Source organism: Corvus hawaiiensis, chromosome 12 (genome assembly GCF_020740725.1).
Source record: "Corvus hawaiiensis isolate bCorHaw1 chromosome 12, bCorHaw1.pri.cur, whole genome shotgun sequence".
NCBI lineage: Eukaryota > Metazoa > Chordata > Aves > Passeriformes > Corvidae > Corvus > Corvus hawaiiensis.
Genome location: NC_063224.1, coordinates 7513048 through 7530789, shown reverse-complemented (window position 1 = coordinate 7530789; position 17742 = coordinate 7513048). Strand labels below are relative to the sequence as shown.

Here is a 17742-nt window from a genome sequence, read left to right as displayed (position 1 = left end):
TCCTAGACTGACTTCAGGTAAGTTTGAGATGCCTGTGGATCAGTAAAGCAAAGGTCTTGTGTGTGTTTGCGTTCAGTAACAGGATGCCAGTTCTATTACCACTGAATCAGCTGAGATGGAGGGAAGATGACTGAGTGTGCATAGGTGTGTAGATTCTGTACATCTGTAGCTGCCACATTATTTACCAAGATAGGTATTTTACGATGACATCCAATGGGACAAAGGGCTCAGTGCTCGCTTCTAAACTGGAGCTCCCTTCCACGTTCTGCTAATGCACATAAAGGCTTGGTTGCATTGAGATCTTCAGAGGCAGGATAACTCCTTCTGTGGAAGGAATGTGTGGGGCCAGAAGTGCTGTTTGGGGTGGATTTTTATCAGTCCTTTAGTTGGGCACCAAGAAGATCACTCAAGCCCCTTCTCCTGAAATGGGTTCCTCAGGGCTTGCTGGGTGGGTCAGCCAGGAGTATTTTATTGCTGCCATTTTGAACCTGACTTTCCCTGGAGGGGTTTGCTGATCATAAGGCCAGCACTGGTCCCAAGTGTGCTCCAAGAGACTGGTCTTTTCCACAGTGGCACAGTGGATTAGCCTCTTTACACAGTGACCTTGTGGTATGCCTATTTCTGATTTTAAAATTATGTGAAATACGGGTTTTGTTAGCTTTTTTTTTATAATCACTTCCTATCCCTCTACCTTGAGGGTGATTTTTTTTCCCCCCCATAGTTGTAGCGTTGTCTTCAGGAAAGCTTGTATTTTATGTCTTTGGGAAATGTGCTCTCTGCTCTGTGAGAAATCTGTAGTATTTCTTAGGCCTTGCAGCCTGGATTGCTACTGACTTCTGTTGAGGAAAACTACTCAGACTTGTGACAATGGGAGAGTTGTTTCTTCTGACAGGTATGGAAAGGGGCACAGTGGGACTCCCTGGCTCCCATCCCCTAATCAAATCACACTCTGTGCTAGGTCAGGCAACGCTAGAGCTGGAACCCTTGTCTCAGGTTCCTGTGCCATCAGGTTGCCATCTGATGATACTGTGTTAAGTGGTGAAGCCATGCATGCTCTCTTTTGTCATTGGCTTGGGTGGACATAAGGACTCCTATTACAGAAAGGTCTAGCAGGTCAATCTGGCTTGCTGATGAGTGCCATCAAAGAAGTAGCATCAACACCAAAGTGATTTCCATGGAAGCTCAGGGAAGGATTGGAAAAATATTTTGCCCCATGAGGGGATAATTGCAAATGTTTGCATATAGTAGCATGGAATGCCTAAAGTTATAGGTGCTTGATTATCTGTGCCAGCGGGAGGAAGTGTTTGCTGTATCCATGTGTTTTCCTGAGTGGATGAGAGCACTCATGCCAGCAGGGAATTCAGCCTTGTGGGAGTAAGACTGAAGGGTGTCTGCCTGTCTGGCCATCAGTATGCTGGAGACTTACTCAGAAAATGGGACCTGACAGAAAAGCTCTGCTGCACAAAACCGAACAGCATTAATGGTGTTGCCAAATTTAACTTGCAGCCATCGTCTGAACTGTTTCTTGTTAGCTGTCCCAGCTGTGTCACTGCTGCTGACGGGAACTGGCCTCCACAACCTGCTCTGTAAACACTTTCCAGAGCTCAGCTTGGACAATGATTATGACTGCTGCTGTGAGTCTCCTGGGTTGGATCTGGGTCGGTCTGTAGGAAAGGATTACAAAACAGAAGGCTCATATCATCACAGTTTGTTTACGGCGGTTTTGGGAAACGCCAGAGCGGCGGTACAGCTTGGATCTTTCCACTGAAGCCTGCAGATTCTCTGTAGAGAACCTGTCTGCTCTGCACTGCAGTAGCACTGATCTTAGTCCAGAAACTATTCGGGTATTTTTGGCTGCACTTTGGAGAAATTCATTCAGTCTAATGGCATTTCAAAGAGGAAAAACAGAAGTATCTGAGAGCTTGAGGTTTGAGAAGTTGGCTGTTGCACACTGGGTGGAATTCTGAATGGAAAAATAGTGTGGATTTCTGCTATGCAGAGCTAGTTGTCTAGACCTATGGTGCTACCTCGTGTCAATTAAATACTATATAAAAGCTACGGAATGGCTGCTACTAAATGTTCATATTCAGTTGCATTTCATAGGTTCAAGATTGCCTGTAACCCCAGACAGAAATAAACATGTATGCTGAGTTGTTTTGAATTATATTCCATTAGCAATATTAGCTACCTAGTTTGCAAGTGCTTTAGATAATTTTAATAATATGATAAAAAAGCCACACTCTAATAAGTCAGAAGGTTGTAAGACAATTAAATGAAAATTGGTTTAGGGTGAGTACAGAAGATGACGAGGCAGTTGAACGTGCCAGTGTAGAGCACAGCTGAGGGAGGCTGTAGTGTTTTCTTGTAGCTGTCTCTTGAGCCCATAATTGTAGGAGAGGAAAACTAGAAGTAAAAGAAATACAAGAAGAATAAGCTTGAATGCTCTTCTGTCTTCTGGATCCCATCTGTAATTCACCCAAGCCTGTGCTGGAGAGATGTTGCACACATCTAAAAGGAGCTTGCTAATATTCATCATCTTACCAAGACCCTGGCTGCAGCATCTGAAGGCATTGGGCTCCATCCTGAACTCCTCCAAGCTTGCCTGTGTGCTGTGGGCAGGCTGGCAGGGAGAGTGCCTCCTGGTGTTGCCTGCTGGGCTTTGGTCAGCACAGCTGCCTGTGGAAGATAGGGAGCTCTGTCTATGAGTCTCTTCAGCACAACACTGTAGAATCTGATTTCTCTTGGCACTGAGCTGCTGTACACTTTGCATTTTTGTTTGGCTGGTGGAAAGCCTGCGAGTGAGTGAGGCATCAGGCACTTAATATTGTTGTCGTCACTCAGGAGAGATTTGCTTACTAGTGGTGGCTTATTTACTTAATTAAATTCAAATGGTGGTTTTAGATGCTGAAACTGCTTGACCCTGTGTTTTGTGAAAATCCACTGATGCAACAATCTATGTTTATGAAAAGCTGAAAGTGTGAGAAATACGGTAAATTTTGCAAGGATCCTGGCTGGGAGGAGATGCTATTGTCCTTCCTGCCAGGTTATCTGCATTGGAATCAGCGTGGTGAATCATGGTAATGTGCAGGGAGCAGCAATATTCTCTTCTGTTCTCCATGTGGAGATGGCCAGTGAGGGTCCCATGGGGAGGATGACTGGAGTGCTGTTGGTGGCCAGGTTGTGTTTGCATGAAGTGCTGGGAGAAAGACCTAATGCAAAACCCTTAACCAGACCTGTGTCCCCTTGCAGAGATGCACTTGATGCTGCCAGTGTGCTTTATAATCAAGTTGATGAGGGCGTTCACCGACTGGTGATGCTGTCAAACAAGCGCATCCAGGAACTGGAGCTGGTGATGGAGTTCGAGAAAGTGGAAGAGTGTTTTAAGGAGGTAAGGCCTGCCTATCAGTTCCAGTGACTGCTGCCCTTTGACTGTGTGTTCCCCTGCAGGTACTGGGCCTCTTGATGCGTTGTGAAGGTGTACAGTGATGCTTGATCCTTTAAAAGAACAGCTGAACATAAGAATGTGAGATAGAGTTTCAGAAGTGCTGAGAATCAAACCATTTATTTCCCTGGTATCTCTTGATGCCAGGTGAAAGTCTCCTGGCTTCTCTCTAGGTGTGGATCAGTCAAACCCCATAAATATCTGTGAAGTGTATAGGTAAGCAATACACTGGGAGTTTGGGTGTCTTTTTTGGCCCTCTCAGCAAGACTTCACCTTGAGAAGCAGCAGAGTGATGACAAGCTGATGATAAGTCTGCATGTCCCCTCTGGGCTGTAGCTCCTGTAGCGTTTGCTGACATCCTGTTGCTGAATATCCCTGCCCCACACTGGCTGCCCATCTCTGTCCTGTACTCTGTTGTTTAGATTCCTGTGCTGTTCTCAGGTCCCTGATACCTGATAAGTCCAGGCACACTCCTTCCCCTCTGGGTACAGCACCAAACGCAATCGGTTTGCCTTTGGGTGCAGCCCTCTATACAGCCTTCAGGCACGGAATGGCCTCGTGTCCTTAGCCCAAGAGCCATACTCAACCTCCCACCCCCTGCACTTCTGTGGGACCTTCAACTTCCCTTCGTTTGGTGCTTGTTGAAACTCTTGACAGCCATGGGATAACTGAAGCAAACAGGCACTGGCTTTCAGAAAAACTTTGGAAATCTGTAGCCATATTGATAGAGGACCTCAAAAAGTCATAAAACAGCTCAGATCTCAGCATCCTTCAAGAGCTGATGAGTCCTTTCAGTGTTGCAGATCCCAGATGTTCCATGCTACAGATCCCTAAGCCTGAACTCAACCTTGAGATTATGGAGTTGTGTGGTCTCCTGTGCTGTAACTCATCAACAATGGGAAGTTCTATGTGTCCTTAAAAATAAGTATTAGTATCAGTTTCACCATTGCTCTTCAGGGGTTCTGGGCTCTTCTCCTCTAGTGGGAACTGGATTTGCAAAGGAGGCTGTAGCCTACCTAGTGTTTTCACAGGCCAAGGTGGATCCAGGAGTTTTAATGACTTCCCATTTGGAGGTGGACACTTGGGCGCCCTGCAGGATGCGTTCAGGACAAGAAGTGTCTTGCAAGAACCTGGTAGAGACTCTCTTAAACACACAGGTTCCTAATACCAAACAGAAATGAAAAAAGGCACAAAAGCAGGCACTGCAACCTGTCCTTGCTTTAAGCTGAACTTAATTTTTTGTTGAATGGCACTGACTGCTCCCAGCTTACTTTGCTTGTAGATCCCAATGATGCCAGCAGTTGCTCCTGCTGTTACGCCTGCCTGGGAGCTCTAGGCAGCAGCAGTGTGCCCCTCTGAAGTACTGAGAACCCACCCCCATCTCTTCCTCTTGCCAGTAGACTTGTTCCTTATAACTTTCTCACAGTCCACAAAACTAGGAGTTTGTCCTTGACTATGGGGTTGAGTTGGGATATGGATTCAGATGATACAGGAAAACACGATGTGTGGGCGTTAGGAAGCACTTAGTCTGTCCCTTCCCTCAGGTGCACCTATGCCTGGAGCATTGCCGACAAGTTTGGCAGGCTGCTTTTAAAACCTACTGGTGATGGAGATGCTGTGTTATCCTGCCTGGCCTCCTATGACTGCTTTGCTCTTAGGATGCTCTTGTTAGTCAGTCCTCTACCCCTCTTTGAGGATATGAGCTGATAACTGCAGCAGTGGCTGGGCTCCACTGAGGAACATGCAGTTGCTGCTCAGCTTTGTGGAGAGCTGCCTTCAGAAAACCAGTAGCTGAGAGTCCCAGAGAACCATGAAACATTGCAAATGGGGAGAATCCATCAGTACATTCATACTGACATAGTTTGTGTCCTGCCAGTCAGAAAAGGGAAGTGATGTAGGAAATCTGGCAGCAAGGAGATTTGATCCCAGTTTGGGGTAGCAATAATAGGAGTGTCAGGCCAGTCTGCAGGTTGCAGAGCTTGCTTTAGACTGTGGCTCACCCAAAACAGAGCCCAGGCAGCCGCTTGCCATGTTTATGCCTAAGGCTGGTGAGCAATAGCAGAGCTTTTCAATTACTCTGTAACCTGAAGTGGAAAAACTCTTAGCAGGAGGCTCAGACTGAAATGCCAGAATGGGGGTAGAAGTCTACACACATTCTTTCCAGTAATGAGGTGACCAACATTATGAGAGCAGTTCCTTGCTCTTTCCACATAAAGGCCTACGTTGGTGAGTAGCACAGGGTGACTAATAAGCGGGGCTTATCCCTTTTCTTCTAGGTCAGCAGTTGGATTGAGAGTGTTGGCAGAAAGCGGCTAAAGGAAACTATCAACCTGGATGATTCTTTGGAGATGCTGCTTCAAGCACAAAAGCAGTTCAAGGAGTTTGATCTTGTTGCCAGTGTAAGTGGTTTTGGATTGGAAAAATATATTCTCCAGTGTCTGAGTTGGTAGCATGTCTGTCTTGTATGTGCTCAACCAAACACATGATGCTAAGAGTGTTCATCACCAAAGTGTGTGTCATTCTTTCTCACTACGTAGCATCCCAGCTCTTTTTTTGCAGACAAAGGCACCAGCTCAACACTTAATAGATGGCATTTACCAGTCTTGGGGAAAATAACTACTGGGTTGAAAGATGGGGATTTTTGTTCCTTCTTTGATGTGCTTATAACACTGCCTTTTTTTGATCCTAATTGAGCCATGGTCGTGCTGTGTAGGCCTTTACAAGGTGCTGTGTGACAAGTGTAAATTGTAAGAGATCAGGCTTCAGAATTCTACTGTAAACAAAGACACCCCCGATCATGTGATTTGAACCTTAAAAACCGGTCTAATTAGGCCTAGCTGGTAATGGCCTTGAAGACTACTTACAATTGATTCCAGGTCTCTATCCTCATAAGCAATTCCTTTGTGTTTTCAGGAATATTGCAAAAGGGGACAGGAAGCATTAAAGAAGATGAATCAATGGGAAGACTTCTCCTTTGTGGATGTGCATTCTTACAGGGTAAAGCTGCAGACCTACGGAGATAAGCTGGAGGAGTTCTGCACCCAGCTGGATGAAACCAGGCACCGAGTCTGTGAAACAGTCAGGCTGTATGAATTCTTTGACAAGGTAAGAGAAGGCATCTGCTGCACAGAGGAGGGTGTAAAAAGTCTGCTTGGACTCAGTCCAGTGCTAGATTGTTTATGAAAGGTGTGAAATGTAGTATTTGCTCCATCAGGGAGCTGCATCTATAACTTGCAGCAGTCCCCTCATGCTCATGTGTCTGCGGTGATTTTTTTTCAAGTCAGTATGTGGGAGAAGGGGTGGGTGTGTCTTCCAGATGTCCACATGTATTAAGCATAGACGTTTTCTGCTCTCTGAGCTGGAGCTTTTTAACCCCTTTCATGGCCACAGTGAACAGAGGGATTATGGCAGTGCTGGCTCTGATGGCACGGGCCAAGAGATGGGCTGCTTGTGTCCAGTCTTGGCCACCATACCAGGGTAGGCTGCCTGCATTTTCCTGCTATATCCTTACACACTGGAAAATTCAGCCTGTTGACCCATCAGGAGTAGCACCCTGCTCTTCAGTCCTAAATACAGTCAAACTCCTCCCATGTGGAGGCCTGCATGAGGAAAGGGAGCACCAGAATGGAGAGCTGGCAAGTGTGGCTGAGGGAACAAGGGATCCCTGGATCATCACAGGGATCTGGGAAGTAGAAGGAGAGGATGTGTGTGGTGACTGCTCTGAGTGCCTGACCTACTCACCTGTTTGGTTTAGTGCAAATGCACCCATTTAGCAGATCTGCAGTTGGATTTGGTGTTCTTTAATTTCTAAAGTTGCAGATGAATAAGCAGTAGGATTTTCTAAGTGCATTTTAAAATACAGCTTTGGCAAGGACAGAAGGCTGGGGAGCCTGTGCTCCATTTATTCCACACTTGTACAAACATTGGGTATTGAAGTTCTCAAATTCCAGAAAGAATAGACACTAAAAGTTAAGCTGTACCAGATGTAGGTGCCACTTTGTTGCTGTCTCTGAGCTGCCTTGGCAGCCAGAAGTGCTCAGGGGAGGAGGGAGGAAATTCAGCTGAACATGAAAACATGGAAAAGCATCCTGTGTGACGCAGAAAAGTGGAGAAGGCAGCCCAGAACACTGCTGTCAGGGTAATGAGGATTGAGTTTGGTGATGCTCTGCAGGTGTGCTCTGGCTCATCTCTGCAGTTTGCTGCACCGGTGAGGGACCCTCCTGCTGTGGAAATGTGTAATGTTTTTTTCACCCCAGTGGAGAGAGAAGTGCCTTCTGTGCCATGGGAGAATGGCAAGAACCTGTGCTCTGCTGCCTCACTGAACAGAGATGTTTAGGGGCTGCTGTGGTACCTGCACACCTCTTGCCATCGTGGGGGATCCTGGGAATGATCCCGGGAAGGGTTTTCTCGTGTTTCTTCTGATACATTGAGGCACGCAAAAGCACCAAGCCTTGCTTGGCATATTGACAGTTCTGCAGCCAAGCCAAACATTGGTCGTATGTGAACCCTTCCAGCCAGAGCTGGAAGTCTCTGGAGCACAAATGTGGACTGGAGCACATGATCATACAACCATACAATGGTTTGAGCTTGAAGGGATTTTAAAGGAATCATCTGGTTCCAACTTCCCTGCTGCAGGCAGGGATGCCACCCACTGGACCAAGTTGCTACAAGCCCCTGTCCCGGCCTTGGACACTTTCAGGGATGGGACAATCACAGCTTCTCTGGACAACCTGTGCTAGGGTCTCACCACCCTCACAGGGAAGAATTTCTTCCTGATACCCAACTAATCCTGCCCTCTGTCAGTTTGAAGCCATTCCCTGTTACCCTGTCACTCCATGCCCTTGTCCAAAGTCCCTCTCCAGCTCTCTTGGAGCCCCTTCAGGTGTTCTGCAAGGTGTTCTAAGGTCTCCCCGAAGCTTCCAGGCTGTTCCATGCTCTGTTGAGGCATGGAAATTACATTGTGGTGGTAGCTCTTGGGCTGCCAGGATAGTTGGACATGACTCTATAGCAGTCTGTTCCTCCACATCTTCAAAGCCTTTTCAGAGCCTGGGTCATTTCTAGGGATAAAAATGCTACATAGACCCCAACAGTGGCCCATTAATTTTTTGAGGGCATTGCAGCTTCTTTTTGGTGGATGAAAACTGCAGTATGCAGTCGTTGGCAGCAACAGCAGCCCTCTGTTATGCCTTTCATGCTGCACGGCCTCAGTGAAAACAAAATGATAGTGGCACAGTGTGTTTGCACACTGCTTTGGTGTGGAGGAGAGGCAGCTGGCTCAGGGAAGGAGGAGGATTTTGATCTTACTGGTTTCAGTAGAGCTATAAACAATTTGGTGGTGTAAATATACCATGTGTGTATTGTGAACCAGTGGCCAACTGAAACCAGGAGTGTAGGGGGATACATCCTGCAGCTGTAGGATCAGTGCAGAAGTTGCTGCGTAGCATGAAAGTTCTTTCAGTGCCTGTGAGTTTGATCTTGATCTCCAGAATGCTTTCTGCCTTCCCAAAGCATGGTCTGGGAGGTGGGGGATACGCAGAAGATTTTATCTAAACTGATTTCCCACTCTTCTGATACTGAGCTGCTTTTGACTTTCCTGCAGTGATTTTGTGTCAGTGCCTGCCTAACTCCCTTCTCTCTTCTCTAATATCTGAGGGCATGTCAACAGCAGGAGTCTACAATAAGTGCAATGTCCTTGATTTTCCTTCTCGTAAAGAGGCTGCAGAGTGCCAAACCCCAGGATTTGGGGAAGAAGCCCAAAGATGCGCAAGCAGTGTACGCTATGGTAATGAGCTGGCAAGCTCAGCTCTCCAAACATCTCAGCATGCGCCAGGGGAGTGGCACGCCCACCATGGGGATCATGGTGTTCACCCCTCACATACCTTGCTGCCTCTGGGAATGGGAAGCTCCGTGGTGCTGGCCCTTCTGCATGTGGTGGGCATGTGTTTTGTGGGGTGCTGCCCTGTGGCTGTTGGACAGGCTGTGGGACAGGACAGCATAACCCCATATGCCCCATCAAGATGCTGTACTGTGTTTTTTCACTGCTTGGCAGTTCCTGAAGGCCTGTCAGAGCTCCCTGCAATGAGGCAGGCTGAGCTGGGCCAGACCACATGGAGCTTGCACATGGGCTGGCAGGGTTCCCTCCCCAAAGCCATGACTGGTGCCAAGCTGGATGTTTCCATTTGTCCCCACTTCCTTTGTGGCAGGAGCCCTTGGTGCCTGACAGGGGGTGAATGATGGCTGGGCTGAGGCAGGAGGAGCCGTGAAGAAAACTTCCTTCCCCAACTCTGACTGTGGGCTGGAGGATTGTTTTTCAGTACCACAAAGTCAATGTGGGCATATTCGGGGACCTGCCATCTCCCTGTGGCTTCAAGCCTGGTCTGGCCGCTGTCCCTTGTTTACTCAGTTCCAAGACTGCGTTGGGATCTGGCACCATACAGTGCTTTGGGGAAAACCTGGGAAGCTGAACAAGCAAGGGTATGTATGATGTACCAGCAGCATTGATGTCTGTTTCGTTCTGGGGTTCCTGCAAGGACAGTCCCCAGTATCCTTTTCTCCTTCTCTCTATCCTGGCTTCACAATAACACTGCCATAGGTACACTGTCAAGACCAGGAGGAGCCACAGCAAGTCTTTCTCTCCTTTTTTATCTCATTTGCCTTCATATTTTTTCCTTCCTCAAGCTCTCTTTGGGTGAATTATTTCCCAGAACACTCTTATATCCCATGCTCTGGACTTTACCATAAGTGAAGTGCAGGTTACCTGGACTGCAGGTTTGAAATGGCCCATGTGAGAGCCGTGTGGCCTCAGGACTGAGCATCTCACTTGCAGTAGCCTGTCCAGTGAGCCAGAGCACACAGCACAGTCTCTGCCAGGTCTGGGATGACAGCCAGTCCTGCTGAAGGTCAGGAGCGAAGGTGCCTGATCCTTGCTGCCACAAGTCACTCTGGAAGAAAGCACTGACCCAATCAGAAGGGGCAGCGTCCCACTGCAGGCTCAGCACCTGCATACCCTGTGGCCGTGTGGTGATGTGGTGCCCAGAGCTGAACTGCCTGTATCATTACAGGAGGGCCTGAGGCAGCTCCGGGGGCTTTTTCCTGCTTGTCAGGATGTTGTGCAAGATGGTGCCTCATTGGTGCTCAGGGAAAGTATGGTCATTGCCCTACCATAGCTTATGAGTCTTTTGCAGCTTGAGCCCTTGCCTTCTGTTTGGTTTCTGAGGGAAGCTGTTCAGCTTCAGTTCCCACTGCTCACGATTGGTGGCGCAAGGCGGGTTGAGAAATGGTAGGGTTTCCCATAGTGGGATTTCTTGGGTCTCTGTTCCACAAGCAGTTCCTTCAGTGGTATTCTCTGTCTGCCTCCCTTGGATCGTTTCCCTCAAAGGACCCCTGACCATCAGCCTCTGCTGATTCTTGTTCCTCAGTTGTCTTTTTTTCTGCTGCACACAAGGAGCTGCTGATTCTGACCTCTGCTTGGAGTGGGCAGAATATTGTTCGACCTCTCTCCATCTGTGTTTTCATCTCTAGGAATGGGTTACCTGTGCTTGAGGGTGGATCTGCCCCCACAGTGGGTTCTCCTCTGCTCTCCTCCTCGACACTTTGTTCTTTCTGGCTTAGAAAACAAAGCCTTTGGCAAGTGAAGGAGGTGCCTGCCCTTCCTGGGGGAGGGCCAGCTGGCCTGCATTTGATTATGGCAGTGCCTCCTCATCCCTCCCCATTGTCCTTGCTGCTGTAGGAATGCCAGCCTTTTTGCGCTCCATCCTGTGAGCAAGTGTTGCTGCTCTGGGGCCCAAAGAGGGGCTGGGGCCGTTCTTCCCATCACTCTCGCCTCTCTGCACATCTCCATGCACCTTTCCCTCCAAGTCGCATTCACCCCATCCCGGCTCCGGCAGCAGACGGACACAGCAAACCCTCTTGTAAGTACCAAGTGTGCGGCGCCCCGGCTGACGTGTGAGCTGTACTGATATTGTTTGGAAACAATGTAGAGAAGGCTTTTCACTTGGTTGCTTGTGCGTGTCTGTGTGCATCCAGCATGAATCAGTGTGCTTTGTGTGCGGCTTTTGTGTGCTTAGACAGAACCCCGTGGGCTGTGGGCATCTTTGCATGGTTCCTCTGAATCCCAGGGTTGCGCTGTCTGTAGTAGAGCAGTGCCTGTCCCTCTTTCTCTTTATTAGAAGTTATTGCATGATCATTTCAGTGAGCATAATTTACCTGCAGCTAAAAGTTGCTGTGGGGGCTGCCTGGATGTTTGTGCAGGGCAGGTGGTACCTCTCAGCCTCCAGGACTTCTGTCAAATGTTTTGGACAGCACAGGATGGGGCTGCCCTCCTGGACTGCTCCAAGGTTTGCTGGGTTCCTGCCCCCCAGGTGACTGAGACCTGCTGGCACAGCACTTCCAGCTTCCAGAGATGGATCTGATCTTAGATTTGACAGCAGAAATCCAGAGTATGCTTAATAAGTTGCCTTCTACAAATGTTATCTCTGACTTCCCCCCAGAAGTTTCAGAACAGAGACCTGCTGATACCTTGTTTTCTGCTGTGTTTCATTTCTGATTATGTACCAGATACAATTTTGATGATGGTTTTGAGGGAAAAAAGTCCCTTTGAGGTGATAAATTGTTGATGTTTCTTTTTTCTTAGCCTTCGATGAAAAAGAAGGGTTTGAATGCTGGTCTGTGGGAAGCTGGAAAGGATGCTGGTATCTGCAACCTAAAAGTGTGATTTTTCTGTAGCAGGCTGTTTGGCACAGTTTGAGAAGTAATTTTACTGAAAGGGTGCTATGATTCCCTGCTCTGGGAATGTGCTTGGAGAAGTGCAGAACTTAGCAACAAATTGGGAAAAAAGTGGAAAAAATTTGATGTGTCCTTACTGTAGCATACTTACTGTAAACAGAGGCATAGGTCTGTGTGCCATGGTGCTGCCAGCAGTTCTGTACAGGTCAGAACATGGTTTTGCCCCCCAGCACCTTGGAGCAAATGAGATTTTGCTGTGGTTTGTAATAAAGTCCCTGTGACTTAACGTGCACTATTCTCTCCGTAGCTCTGTGCAGAGATTGGCTTTGGTTTTCTGGGGATGGTCTGCACGACATTCCCAAATAACAGTTTTCATCTGGTTACTGGTGCAAGTTCCCAGGATGATGAAGTGAAATCCAAAAGGCACCGGAGAGGAATATTTACTGTGCTGTTTTAGAGGAAGCCACTGTTGTCTGGCTTCAGCATTGTCTGACAGCAGCTGTCTCATCTCTCTTTCTCTCTCCGTCCTCAGTTATGCCTGTAAAGTCGTGCCCCTAGACAGACATCTAGTCTGATGTCTGATTTGTTCTCCCGTTTCAGGGGTGTCCTTTTTCATGCACAGCCTGAAGCAGCTGGGGGAGTGAGCCTCGAGGTTGGAAAATCGATCCTCCGGCAGAGTTCATGCAAGGTTAATGTGTGAAATCTCTCCCTTCTCCTTTCTGCCAGGTTTTTGCTGGAGAAATCTTCTTGTAAGGTTAAAAAGTGTCTAGTGTTTACTTTCGTATCAAAGTGTGTTCGTGCATTAGAAAGTTTCTGCTTTGCCTTGGAGATAGTCTTCTTGCACAAACAGAAGTCCCGAACACTTAAATCTGATCTGCTACAGATCAGAGTTTTCTGTCTTGCAAAATTAGTGATTTGGAAACTGTTCCGTCTTACGAATTCTCCAGTAAATCACTGCTGGCTTGACTGGTGCTTGAGTTATTTTCTCCCATGTTTCACCAATAACTATATTGTCAAATGGGCAGCACAGCATTGCCTGTAGCCCTGGCAAGATCTGTGGCAGGAGGTAAAAGCTAAATAGTAGTTAGCACCAGCACTCAGTGCTCCTTTCTAGTTGCACAACATAGGTGTGAGACTGATTTGTCCCTCAGTGTTATAGAGCAGCAGCAGTGAATTAATTAGGTTTTTGTCATGTGCTAAATCCAAGCACAATTTGCAGTTGAAGGTGAGAGGTTTTTGGGTTCAGATGCTTTTGAGCACCTGTCCCAGCACCTCAGGCAATGCTTTAGTGCAGTATAAGGTCTGTGATGTGTTTGTGACGTGCAGAAGGGCAAAGCTTTGATCCATCTGGGGTCCTTCTCCTTCCTACTGTGCTGGCCATATTCTCCCCATTGGTGGAGGTTACAGCAGGAAGAAGAGGCTGAGGGAGCCAGCCAGTGTGCAGCATATGTTGGGATGTAGGGTATTTGCCCCTCACGTGCCTCCCCTGATCCAAGGAGTGCCAGCATGTTCTGCCACTGGATGTGTGCAGGGGGCAATGCCTGACATGCTGAAACCGCCTTCAGCCTTGATTGCCAGAGCACCTCCGTGTAAAAGTTCCTCGGTGTCCTTGGCTGCCATGAGCATAAATTGACAGTTGTCTGAAAGACTTGGGCCCCTGTCAGGTGGGTTCAGATCTCCTGCAGGATCACAACACTGGGAGCCAGTAAGTCATGGCAGGGAAAGAGCATTTCCTCCCAGCAGGTTTAGGGATTTCCCAGCTTGTATCGCAGCTGAGGTGCAAGGGGAATTTGTTGTGCTTGAAGTGTGAGATCTGATGCCAGCAGAGATCTTGTGCATGTGTGCAGTGTTGAGTTTGGGTGCTTTTTTCCCCTCTGATCTTGGGATAGAAGTTGCACAGGGTGACAGATTTTCTGCATTTTTGTGTGCTGGCATCCATCTGGGTGCTCAGATCCTCCTGGAGACTGGAATTCCCTTTAGTCATGGGAGTTAAATAGATCTGTTCAAGCAGTCTGGTCATGAAGCTCCCCTCAGTGTACAGATGGAACTGAAGCTCACAATGGCTCAATCTGCATATCAAAGCCCTGGACATATGGACAGGGTTCTCCCAAGCACCCGCTGCCTCTGATGAGGCTCCTCTGGCTGCTCTGTAGGGCCTTGCACCCTCCAAGTACATCTTGATGTGCTCTTAAACCAGGGAGCTGTTTCCAGCATTGTCAGGTCCCCTGGAGAAGGGGACCCAGCAAATCTGCTGGGGTGTCTGGATCCAGTTTCAGCTCCACATCTCCCGGGGCACAAGCACCCACCGTGCAATGCAGAGAGATCCCAACACATCGAGTGGTAGTTAAGCAGAGTTTGGCTCAGCTTGTCACAAGGGAAGGGATGTGAATTGAAGACTACAGAGAAAGTACCCATGTTTCCACATGCAGGCCCAAGGGCATACTGGAGGTTTTGCAATCCCCAGCAAGGAGCACTGAGCACGGAGAACCTCGTTGAAAGGGAGCCAGTACAGGGCAGAGGGGAGACACCCACCCCAGTCCAGTCTGTCCACACTTGCCTGTGGGGTGCTATTACAGTGGGGTATTTGTACAGCGTGATGATGTGACTGTCGGGACAGATGTAAAAGCAAAGCATGCAAAAAAACCTCTGGAGGTGACATTAGTCTTTGAATGGGGTAATTTGTTGCTGTTGTGCAAGTTGCCAGCTCCAGCTTTGGTGACTCACACATCTTGCTGTTGCTTGATCTTGAGCTTGGCTGGTAACATGAGGCTCTTGGCTCATGGGTGCACAAAGCTGCTGAAAAAAATGGGCAGTGCCTCAGTTGTGAAGAGGCTAGTTTGCAGCAAAGGCAAACATTGAAGTTTTTGATTTTACTGGGAGCAAACTTGGCCCCTGGTCCTCTGGGCTTGGGAGCTTTTAGATGTTGAGCAAATCCCTATGGTGAGACAGAAAAATAGGGGGAGAATAATCAGTGCAGAATCTACCCAAAGCTGCAGTCATGAGAGACTGTGGAGCTTGGAGGAAGGCAAATCTTCCACTTGCTGCCCAGCTACCTAGGGAGTAATTTTATACATACACATGTAAACATATACATGCGTGTCATATATACGTGTGTGTCTGTACATAGATACCTGGTGAAACTGGCACAGGCTGCTCTTGTGGTATCTCTGAGTTGCTCTGAAGCAGGGGTTATTGTAGCTGCTCGTGATTCACCAGGTGAGTCACCCTGTTTCTAATGGACACCCCTAGGTACTGCCTGGCAGTGGCAGCAGAGAAAAGAAGGGCAAGCACTCGTCCTGCACGACAGCTCCAGTACAACGAGCCACATTTGCCCTTTGGGTCCTCGTGCTGTCGTCAAGAGAGCAGAAATCATGTGCAATCTTATTTTAGCCAATTATATTCTCCTGTAATTAGGCTCTCCTGAATTTGTCATGCCTGGCTGCCTGGAGGGCAAATGAAGGGATTTTTGAGCTCTGCTCAAGAGTGCTGCTGCAAAAGGATGTCCAAGCACATTGTTCTAAGGAGCAGCCTTTGATGGTACGTGGACTGTGGCATGCCCAGACCAACCCTGACAGGTGCTGCTTCCCTGACCCCTTGTTCTTTACTGCCCAGCTGTGGGTATCTGCTTATTCTCCTTTCTTATGCTTAAATCCAAGGAGTTTGTAGTTTGTGCTCCTCTATGATCCTTTGCCCTCCCACAGTGTTTTTACAGCAGCTGGTACTTGGTAACTGGCAGAAATGCAAATACAGGATTTAAAGTTTATTTTCTTTAGCAGCGAGTTTTAGGCAAACTGATGATTTCTGTGGTGTGTTCTCCCTTGGAGAGGAGGGAAGGCTCTGTGAGCTACACAGCAACTCAGAAATGGTTTAGGTCTTCATTTCAAGAACGTGAGTCCTTTTCTTTGTCTTTAAAGCTGAGCTTTTACCAGCTACATCCTATGTAGGACACAGTCTTGATTAGTTTGGTTTGTGCTGCTAATGAATCGCAGGCAGGGCTGCAGATGCAGTTTAGAAAAGTCTACAGAGGGGCAAGAGAGTAACAGTGATCCTCTGCATAGTGAAGGGATTACTTCTAACTTGGTGGCTTTGCTGAAATGCTTTTGCTCTGAAATTACATGGTTTCTTGTGTCCAAGTGGAGCTGCTTGCTTATGGAGCCACAGGTCTTAGTAGAAGTGAGCAGGGGCTTTGGCTCTTACAGATGTGAAAAAAACATCACAATGTCTAGGAGGCATCAGTGTTTCCTCCATAGCTCTTATATGTTGGGTAGTGATTTACTTTGCATTTTGCTTGAATTTGGGGTCAGTTGGGATGGTTTCCCTCCCTGTTTTTTTGCACTGTGAAAGGGTATCTGGCTTGTGCCCAGTCAGAGTGTTCTCTGCACACTTCAGTAGCTTTCGTGTGAAGCGCGGCCCCTTCCCCCTCTGCCTCGTCTCTGGTTACCAGGGCCCCCCAATCTGGTATTTAGGCTAGCAGCATTTGCTTGTGAATAACCAGAGCTGAGATGATACATGGGAGCAGTGGCCCTGCCTCAGTCTGGTCGTAGGGGATGATAATGTACAGCACAGAGCTGGGCACAGCCAGGGTATGGACTCCCTCTGGACAGATGGGAAGGTAGGATGGTGTCTGTTTTTAACCCACACATAGACTTGCCAAGGGAACACCTGCAGCTCCTGAAGTCTTGCTCTTTCCCTGCTCCTTTCTTCATGGGTGCTGTTAGTATTGGTAGGTGGGAGCCTGAGGAAAGCCTAAAGCAGATCCAAGTGAGTGGTGAGCCAACCACTTTTTGCTGTAGCTGCTTGGTCTCTGAGTTAGCAGAGAAACAGGCTTGTCACCATTTGTCAGCTGACAAGTTCTTGTGATAAGTAAGGTTTTAGCCTGGGCAGTTTTGCTTTCGATGTATTTTGTTGTAAAAATGGCTTTTTTATCGCGGTCCTTCTGAACTGTCAGCATATAAGGCAGTCTCCAGCCATCGGTCCCTGCTGTGTGCATGCAGCAGCTTGTGGCAGGGGACATACCAGTGTTGTGAGCAGGAGTCACTTCTCAAAGCAACCTAAAGTCATGTTGGACTTAAGAGGGAGTAAGCCCAAATGAGCATCTGTAATGACAGTAGCAGTCTCTTGCAAGAGAGGTGCATTTACTTTGGAATGGTGCTCTGGTGAGTCCCTGTCACTCTTTACTCATGAGTAGGGAGTGCTGCAAACAGTGAGCTCTGCAGGCTTCAGTACCAAGGCTGTGGGTGGCCGGCAGAGCAGGGCAGCTGCAGGACTCAGAGCCTGTGTGACACCCTCCATAGCTGTTGGGAAGTGCTTTGTTTAGTTCACAACGCTACCTGTGATGCTTTTCACTTTCCTGGCTGCACCAGTTTTGTCTCCTTTGCTGCAAGCTAACCTCATTTTCCTCTTAAAGCTCACAGCTGAAGTTAAGGGCACTTAAAATGAGCACAGCAGTGCTGAGAGGAGGTCTGGTTAAATGGGGGGCTGTGCAGTTTCTTGCCACAGAGACCTACAGTCAGTTGTGTCTCACTGAGAAACAGCAGAGTGGAGCACAGCCTGGAAGCAGGAGCTGCATCAAGCTG

At 48.0% G+C, this 17742-nt stretch overlaps 1 protein-coding gene across 6 annotated transcripts in view; it reads left to right on the top strand.

Annotated features, from left to right (window-relative positions):
• The window catches only part of PLEKHG4 (pleckstrin homology and RhoGEF domain containing G4), an 88752-nt gene that overhangs the window by 55502 nt on the left and 15508 nt on the right, over positions 1 to 17742 (top strand). For all 6 annotated transcript variants that reach the window (XR_007206357.1, XM_048316600.1, XM_048316599.1 and 3 more), the window contains exons 11-13: positions 3250 to 3388; positions 5719 to 5841; positions 6356 to 6547. Coding sequence is in view for 5 of the 6 variants with exons in the window: in XM_048316600.1 (XP_048172557.1) it covers positions 3250 to 3388; positions 5719 to 5841; positions 6356 to 6547 (454 nt within the window). In the remaining variant the exon portion in view is untranslated. The remainder of the gene's footprint in view (positions 1 to 3249; positions 3389 to 5718; positions 5842 to 6355; positions 6548 to 17742) is intronic.